The 10000-nt window shown below is 43.7% G+C and overlaps 1 protein-coding gene across 3 annotated transcripts in view; it reads right to left on the bottom strand.

The window, feature by feature from the left end:
• The window catches only part of tbc1d8b (TBC1 domain family member 8B), a 30457-nt gene that overhangs the window by 6274 nt on the left and 14183 nt on the right, over positions 1-10000 (bottom strand). The window contains exons 12-19 of one of the 3 annotated variants that reach the window (XM_076987698.1): positions 8457-8742; positions 8227-8347; positions 7966-8064; positions 6243-6311; positions 2180-2468; positions 1986-2051; positions 759-848; positions 449-490 (exon numbers count right to left, since the gene is read on the bottom strand). In XM_076987698.1, the coding sequence (XP_076843813.1) occupies positions 449-490; positions 759-848; positions 1986-2051; positions 2180-2468; positions 6243-6311; positions 7966-8064; positions 8227-8347; positions 8457-8742 (1062 nt within the window). The remainder of the gene's footprint in view (positions 1-448; positions 491-758; positions 849-1985; positions 2052-2179; positions 2469-6242; positions 6312-7965; positions 8065-8226; positions 8348-8456; positions 8743-10000) is intronic. The other 2 variants (XM_076987699.1, XM_076987700.1) reach the window with 2 other exon arrangements.

Genomic DNA, 10000 nt, shown 5'->3' with positions numbered 1-10000 from the left:
GACTGTACATTTAACGGGACCATTTAACAGGACCGAGATCAGAGATCACATGAATTCAGTCTGTAGTCTAATGCTGTTTTCTTAGTCACTCTTATTGTTTACTTCTCTATGTTCAAGCTGATATTTTTGTTGTTGTTATTTTTAGTTGATTTGTTTACAATCCTCTCATTGATGTGTATATTAATAATACATGCACATGTTGTTTGGCAACATAGTTATTAGGTCATGGCAATAAAGCACATTTAAAGTGGTTTGATCCGAGAGTAAGAGATGGTACTAATGTAATCTAAAACACGAATAATGGTGAGGAGGGTGAGGATGAAGGTGTGAGGGGGTGAAGGTGTGTGTGGTGGTGAAGGTGTGAGGATGAAGGTGTGTGGGGGTGGTGGTGTGTGAGGGGGTGAGGGTGAAGGTGTGGTTTAAGTAGGACACAGAAGAGAAACATCACCTCTCTCTGGGCTCTTCCGGATCACACCATCATCACCACAGTCTAAACAGAACAGAAGTGATGGGTGTGATACATAAATATACAAGTAGCTGCAGCTGGAGACACACACACGCACACACACACACACGCACGCACGCACGCACGCACACACACACCAGGAACTCGCCACGGTAATGAAAAGTTTCAAGACGACATGATGGAGAGAAACAATGAGAAAGGAAGAGAGAGAGAGAGACAAGAGAGAGAAGGTAGAGGAAAGGAGGAGGAGAGAGAGGGATGGATGGAGTAAAAGAAAGGAGGAAGAGCTGACCAGAGAAACGAGGAGAGAGAGAGGGAGAGAAATCTTCAGCTGGTTGAGTACAGGCAGAAGATCTGAAGGCCTTTGGGAGCCGAGTCCCTGCTAAAACACACACACAAACACACGCGCGCGCGCACACACACAAACGCAAGCACACACACATATGTCCTCTATAATCCAGACATAGACCAAGATGAGCATTAGCACAGCGTTAGACACAGTGAAGGCAGTGATTCTAGCGTGAGTGCAGATTCAGAAGAGATGACCCCTCCATCCTCTCTGATGGATGCAGAGTTCTGAGGTGTCTGCACTGAAGTGACAGTTACACCTAAAATGGCCTCCTGGTTAATCCACTCCTGCTGTGGTTGGTTAAGCTAGTTCATATGTTAGGCAAAGCTTAAAGCTACTCTAAAAATACTACAACTCAACTGTGTTAGAGCTACAGCATGTTCTTAATGACTGACCTATACAAGCCTAACTACACTGGCCATACAGGCCTGACTCAATTCAGCACATGACAACCATTCTGAAGCAGCCGAATGACAAACAGCTCAATAATCCACCCTGCTGACGCACGCACGCACGCACAGGAAGCACTTAGTACGGCCGTGCAATTCACTAAAGTGGCTTGTTTACATTCTACACATTTACCAGATGCTTTTATCCAGAGTGACTTTCAATTTGCAGTCATGTTATGGAGGCAGGTGAGCGTAGTGCCAGTCCAGGCCACAGAGCACACAGCATGTGGAACCCCAGACAGCCACTAGGGCGGCGCTGTCGTTACCCACTACCCTCTACTAACCATCAAATTACAAATAATTTTGTTCTGTCTGCCAAACTAGAGACGCTCCAATGTTGCTGCTTGAAGATGCACTAGAACCTGTATCTTCTCAACCTCTAGCCATACAGCTTTGAAACAAGTAGTGAGGCCAATGTAGCGTCGCCATCTAGTGGTCAACACAGAGCACAGCCCATAACGTTGTATGTGTACCCAATTCTTTCACCACACAATTCAGAAACATACCAGGTAATGAAATCTAGAGAGCCAAACAGTGTTGCAATGGGCTACTAATCCCTGCTGTGGAAAGTCAATGAAAAACAAACAGCGATGATTTTTGACTATTATTTAACAGTAGCAGTAGAAGAGCCCACAGACCAGTGACCAGTGAACACGGACCAGTGAACACGGACCAGTGAACACGGACCAGTGACCCTCCATACATGGAGCTGACCACAAACCTGGCAGCACATGAAGCTTGAAGAGAAACTTCAGTTTTTCTGTGAACGAGCCATTGTACAGGATATCTGCAACACACACACACACACACACACACACACAGACACACACACACACACACACACACACACACACAATGACATGTCTACGTTTCAGGGTAAAGGGTCAAGGTCAAGGGTCATTGTGAGGCTCTCACCCAGGGCACAGATGAACTCTTTGAAGTTGACCAGTCCGTCTTCGTTCTGATCAGCAAGACGGAATGCTGAGCGTGCCAGAGTGTGTAAATGTGAGTGTGTGTGTGCGTGCGTGTGTGAGTGTGTGTGTGTGTTCAAGTGTCTGCTTGCGTTCCAAGGCCACAGAAGGTTGAAGAGGCTGCAGAACTGGGCGTGGCCCAGCTGGTACTGGTCCAGGTACGGAAGACTAGGATCATGATTCTGCTGTGTGGGACTGCTCACGTTCCAGTAACAGCTAATAAAGTGCTGTCTCTGTGTGTACCACACACACACACGCACGCACACACACACACACACACAGGCACACACAGGCACACGCAAAAACACAAAGACACACACACAGGCAGAGATTTATTGCATGAATGTGTATTTGAAGGGGTGAGTTTAGAGTGTGTGTGTGTTTAATGTGTGTTAATAGAGTGTGTGTCCATGTTAATTGTGTTTTATTAGTGTTTGTTTAGTGTGTGTGAGTGTGTGTGTATGTATCTGTAATGAGTTTAGTGTGTGTATTTAGTGTGTTTGCTTAGTGAAGGAGTGTCAAACTCAAAAATACAATGGGCCAAAATCAAATTTTGCTTTAACATTGAATATGGAACAAGCAACACTTATTACTATACATATATATATATATATAATGCCTTGGAATAGCAAGAAAAAGTGCATAAAGAAAACGTTAATTATTGCATTACGTTTGATACACACTGATCTACTCTGGCATCTCTTCTTGGATGCTATTTCATCAATGTTTGAAGTATGTTGAGGTAATCCTGTCTTTTACATATGTAAACTAGGGGTGACCTGCAATAGTTGCTGATTCCACTATTCAATTGGAGGACCCTAGTCGACTATGGACGTCATAGTCGAATGTACCATTCTAACTGCATGGGGGTGCCCAAGGATGCTGCTAAGCATTAGTTGTTACATGAAATGTCTTTGTTTTCGTTATATATAGCCTTTTGTCGAATAAAATCATCCTAATTTCTGTTAAAAAATATTTTTAATGATGTGTACAAATTAACAATAGGCTTCTTCCTAGTGCTGGGCGGTATGACCAAAATTCTACATCAAAGTATTTTTCAAAATTATATCGGTTTCACGGTATTTGATGGTTTTTCCCCCCATGCATGATGTGTTAACTGCACTGATTACGAAAATAATTACTGCAGTAGAGTGGTTAAGAGTACCTTATTACACTGTTAGAAAAATGTCTCCACCTAAGTATTACAGGTAATACAGATTTGCATGGCCCCACATGATCAGTTTTCAAATGGTAGCACTAAAGTAGTGAATTAATCATATAGCATGCCAGTTGCAGTAAAAATACAAAATCTTTTATTTTTTAAGCTTTAATCTTTTAATGTGATAAAAAGCGAATTATTTCGAATAATTTCGACCATATGTAGATTTGTATAAATATGTAACTTAATAAAGCTTAAGGTGCTGGAAAATATTGAAAATAGACCTTAAAAGTGGCGTACATGTGCTTGAATTCCACCTTGTAAAGGTGGATGAACCCTGTAAACAGAGCTGAAGAGCGGAACGCGACCTTGACACGCCACAGCGGAGCCCCTGCGATTGCTACCTGTATTTTCCGGACTATACGCCGCTACTTATTCCCTCATGCTTTGAACCATGTGACTTATAATGAGGTGTGGCTTTTCTGTAGATGTTTCTTCACCCATCAGGGGTGGAACAGAAAGTTAATCAGGTGGTAGGACAAAGTTGTAAATCAAAGAAGAAAGTGTTCATGCAAGCAGCAGGCACGACGGTGAAATTTTTTCAAACCATCACGTGTTGTGCCAAATTCCGACTCCCTTCGTTTGCACACGCATAAAGACGCTACAGATAACATTCGGGAGTTACAGTGATTATAACTTAGTTCATTGAGCACACTAGTTTTGTCCTAACTAGATATTTAGACATACTACTGCTGTAATACTGCGAATTCATGTGGTCAGAGGTGAACTTCGGTATAGCCAGTGTGTATTTTATTTAAAATAACCTTGAGCCAGTGTGGCTTTGGACATAGATAATGCAGTTTGCTGTGATGGATAATTACAGTCTAGCTCTTATTTATGTATAGAAACAAATCAACAATATAATCTGTAGCATCTTTATGCGGATAAATGAGGGGAGTCAGAATTTGACAACACTGGCTGAAAGCCAAATCTGTTGCACAAGAAATGCTACCGGCACCGTTCGGAAACTGATCAGTTCAGTTATGTTCAGTTAAATGTATTCAGTTCAGTAGATATATTCGGCTTTTAGCCCGGTACGGCTTATAAAACATTTTCCATTTTTTAAAAAACTTTGTAGGTGCAGCTTATATTGAGGTGCGCTGTATAGTCGAGAAAATACAGTACTTCCTGACAACAGACACGGCTCCCTTCTTTGGCAAAAGTTGGGGCATCATCTTTTACTTCAATGTTTATGGTTCAGAACGTCCCTCGTTTTCAGCAAGCTAGATTTGCGCTCTGTTGCGTGTGTGCTTAGCGGCGCAGCAATAAAAAGCGTTCCTCGAGAAACAATTAACGACCGTGCTGCGTTCCGAACACGTGAGCAGAGGCGGTCTTTGCATAGAGGCGTGGCTAAGCAACTGCCTTGGGCCTCTCCCACTGCAGCCCACTGTAGGGGCCCCCTGATTAGCTGACTTATTTCTCGCATATTAATGTTGATGGGCCCCCTAGCTAAATTCGCCTTGAGCCCCCAAATTGCTAAGTCTGCTACTGCACGTGAGGGTTATTTAAACCGGTGTGGCCGGTGTATGAAAAATTCTTATGATAACAAAAATAAACACTGGTTTTCGGTGCGAACCGGTATACCGCCCAGCACTACTTCTTCCCTACTACACATTAATAAATCACACCCTGCAGTTGCACAATCCAAATGAGCGGAGCTGAACACGCTACAGAATACGCAGCATCTGCCGAGATTATAATGGCTACTAAAAAAACTGGGAGTATTTTGAAAAAGGTAAAGATGAATCAAACAAAGTAAAGTGGAAGTTATGTCATCAACGTCTTTCATTTCACACGACAACAACCAACATGGCATACCATTTAAAACGCGCAAGGCGAAAAAAAATAAATAAAAAAATCAGTTCAGCCGTTTGTCGTTTTGGTCATGTCTTCTCGTCTAGTCTCTACAAGTAGGCCTATAAACATTTTTTGTTGTTGTTTGCTTTTTAGACCCCTTTACTCGAACCTTTACTTCTAATTTTTTTGCTGTTGTGTCGCAAATTGTTTTTATATTTTCAGGCATGCATATTTTAGTTAAAACATTTTTTACATTTTGCACAGTACCTGTCTGACAGTTTGATATGCGCACTGACGGTGACTTTTTTTTGTTAATGTTCTCTAATGTTTCATTAAAAAATAAAAAAGTAAATAAATAAAAGCTGAATAAAGCCAACCTTCCATGTTTATTCATTTATCTGAGTGTTTTAGGTTTTTACTTTGAAGTGGAAAAAAGTCCTGAATGAGAACGGGATCCAGTTTGGGGTGTACTAAAAACCCGATTAGACTATTAGTCGAATAAAGGGAAAATCTGACTAATCAGATTCGACTATGAAAATCCTTAGTTGAAGACACCTCTAATGTTAACAGATATTCTGCCTCCCACTTGTCCAGAAAGCTCCTGTTTTCTGCCTTTATTTTCGTCATTTTTGGGAAGGGGTAGCACAGTGACAGTTGTAGTGTGAAGTCGCTATGCCTACTTTCACAGAAGAGACGGAGTTTTTGGGTCCTGATTGACGTGCCAAAACAACAGCAAAGCATTATGGGATTTGTAGTATTGGCGGTGAATGTGCTGTACAGTATAATACCGGGGGCCAGCCCCAATAGTCATTTGGTATGGTCTCACAGGCCAAATATAATTACAACGCGGGCCAAATTTGGCCAGAGTTTGACACCCCTGGTTTAGTGTGTGTATGTTTCATATGTGTTTAGTGTGTGTGGGTGTGTTTAGTGTGTGTGTGTGTGTGTGTGTGTGTGTGTGTGTGTGTGTGTGTGTTTAGTGCATGTGTACCTTAAACAGCAGGTAGAACTCATCCAGCTGAGGGGCGCTGAACTTCACATCCTGAGCGATGACTCGCAACTACACAACAACAACAACTTTAAGAACACACACACCACAGTACATACACACACACCACAGTACATACACACACTGTGGAAACACACTACACAATCACACACACACCACAGTACATACACACACACCACACACACACACCACAGTACATACACACACTGTGGAAACACACTACACAATCGCACACACACACCACAGTACATATACACACTGTGGAAACACACTACACAATCACACACACACACCACAGTACATACACACACACCACACATACACACACACCACACACACCACAGTACATACACACACTGTGGAAACACACTAAACAATCACACACACACCACAGTACATACACACACTGTGGAAACACACTACACAATCACACACACACACCACAGTACATACACACACACCACACACACACACACGACAGTACATACACACACTGTGGAAACACACTACACAATCGCACACACACACCACAGTACATACACACACACCACACACACACACACACACACACACACACACACACACACACACACAACAGTACATACACACACTGTGGAAACACACTACACAATCACACACACACCACAGTACATACACACACACCACACACACACACCACAGTACATACACACACTGTGGAAACACACTACACAATCGCACACACACACCACAGTACATATACACACTGTGGAAACACACTACACAATCACACACACACACCACAGTACATACACACACACCACACATACACACACACCACACACACCACAGTACATACACACACTGTGGAAACACACTAAACAATCACACACACACCACAGTACATACACACACTGTGGAAACACACTACACAATCACACACACACACCACAGTACATACACACACACCACACACACACACACGACAGTACATACACACACTGTGGAAACACACTACACAATCGCACACACACACCACAGTACATACACACACACCACACACACACACACACACACACACACACACACACACACGACAGTACATACACACACTGTGGAAACACACTACACAATCGCACACACACACCACAGTACATACACACGCTGTGGAAACACACTACACACTCACACACACACCGCAGTACATGCACACACACCACACACACACCACAGTACATACACACACTGTGGAAACACACTACACACTCACACATACACACAAACACCACAGTACATACACACACTGTGGAAACACATTACGCACTCACGCACACACACAAAATGTAAACGCACACACACATACACAAACAATGTATTCACACTACATATACAAACACACTCACACATGGTAAACTCACTACATACACATACACACACTGTGTACACATGTACACTGTAAATATTTTCCGTGAATATACAACATTTCACTACATATATACGCGCGTGCGCACACACACACACACACACACACACGCTAGCTCTGCTGATATGAGGCATATAGTGGAACAGTAAGCTGTGTAGTGGTGTGTACGAGCAGACAGACAGTGATGGAGAGACAGACAGTGAAGGAGAGACAGACAGACAGCAGTGCTCTGTGTCTGGGGAGACGTGGAGATGAGGTGATGATGATGATGATGATGATGATGGTGGTGGTGGGGGCTCCTACCACGTTTTGTTTGGTCGTCTCCTCCAGTGTCTGAACGACGTAGAGTTTGTTCCGTTTACGCATGCTCTCCACCTCCTCCCACTGAATATGCCCAAAGTTCTATCACACACACACACACACACACACACACACACTCAAAACAGGGGCCATCAGGTATCTTAAAGTGTGTGAGCTGCACACTAGTGAATTTGTGGAGTCTGTGTGCATCCGTGTTTGTGCATGATTCAGTGTGTGTGTGTGTGTGTGTGTGTGTGTGTCTACCTCGTATGCCTCTCTGATAAGCTCGGTGATGTCCACGGTTGGCCGGGCTGATCTGTCCCCCGTTGCCTGCTGTACGGTGGCTGGGAGGGGACTGTCCTTATTGGTCACACTGTCGAAAAACCTGCAGGACAAAACCAGCCTTCACACACGCACGTCTTCAGTACCCATCCATACTAGTTGCCCCGGGGTCAGGGGTTAAAGGTCGGGGGGGAGGTTAGGCTAAAGGCGACCTGTTGAGGATGGTGACGGCCTCGGCGTCGTCATGGCAGCAGAGCAGCCCGTCCATGTTGTGGTTGAGCACGGCGAGGGCGAGCTGCAGAGCCGCACGGATGCCGTCGTAGAAGAAGCAGTCTACCACGTTCACCGCACTCTCGATGGGCAGCACACTGATGAACAACGTGAGGAACCAGGATAGAGACACAGACGAGAAGAAGGACAGGTCCGTCATGTGATCCGTCAGCTGAGTCAGGTGATCACGGATGAGCTCCTCAAACACAGCCTGATCAACCAGTGCACCTGAGGGACAACACACACACACACACACACACAACCCACCATACCACACACACACACACACCACACACACACACACTGATATTACTGCCATGTCAGAGTATATATTCAGTACACACTCCCACTGCTAAAATAGTAAAGCACAGATTTATCACAACCTTACATATCAACACTTCAAGTAACAGACCACCACACACAACAATAACTTCCACACCAAACTAGACCAGCGTAAGCAGTAGTGGTGTGCCAAAAAATCAATTCACATATCGAGAATCGATTCTCATTTACTGCGATTCAGAATCGATTTTAAATGTCCCAAAATCGATTCTATGTCATGGTGAAGTCTCGCGTTACGTAATTATAAAATTAGGTTCTGGGACACGCATGCACAGAAAAGCTTTAAAACAAATGGAGGAAAGAGATATTCAACCTGTCCCGTCTTCGTTTAAGACAAAAATATGGGTTCATTTTGGTTTTTACTTGACACAATGTAGCTCGTGTGCAAGGCTTGCAAAATGAAGCTCAAGAATTTTGGTAACACAACAAAAAGCATTTTATTTTACCAAAGCACTTTATTTTTGTTAATTAAATGTGAAAGACACTTTATTTTCTGTATTTGTCATTTTGTCTTGCAAAGCAGACTGTAGTAGATCATGCAGATTTTATAGACTGAAGCAGAAATAAATCAAATCATTTTGAATCGAAAATCGATTTTGAATCGATTCCCACCCCTAATAAGCAGATGCACCAATAATTCCGTGGCTAAAGTCAGGCTGCATCCTCCGTGTCACATACACACTCTCACGCACACACACACACACACACACACGCACCAATGATTCTGCGGTTGAAGTAGTCAGGTAGCATCCTCTCACACACACACACACACACACGCACCAATGATTCTGCGGTTGAAGTAGTCAGGTAGCATCCTCTCTCTCTCACACACACACACACACACACACACACACACACACACACACACGCACCAATGATTCTGCGGTTGAAGTAGTCAGGTAGCATCCTCTCTCACACACACACACACACACACACACACACACACACACACACACACACACACACACGCACCAATGATTCTGCGGTTGAAGTAGTCAGGTAGCATCCTCTCTCACACACACACACACACACACACACACACACACACACACACACACACACACACACACACACACACACGCACCAATGATTCTGCGGTTGAAGTAGTCAGGCAGCATCCTCTCACACACACACACACACACAC

This window comes from Brachyhypopomus gauderio, unplaced genomic scaffold (genome assembly GCF_052324685.1).
Source record: "Brachyhypopomus gauderio isolate BG-103 unplaced genomic scaffold, BGAUD_0.2 sc54, whole genome shotgun sequence".
NCBI lineage: Eukaryota > Metazoa > Chordata > Actinopteri > Gymnotiformes > Hypopomidae > Brachyhypopomus > Brachyhypopomus gauderio.
Note: the sequence above shows the minus strand (reverse complement) of the source record. Positions and strands in the feature narration are given on the sequence as shown.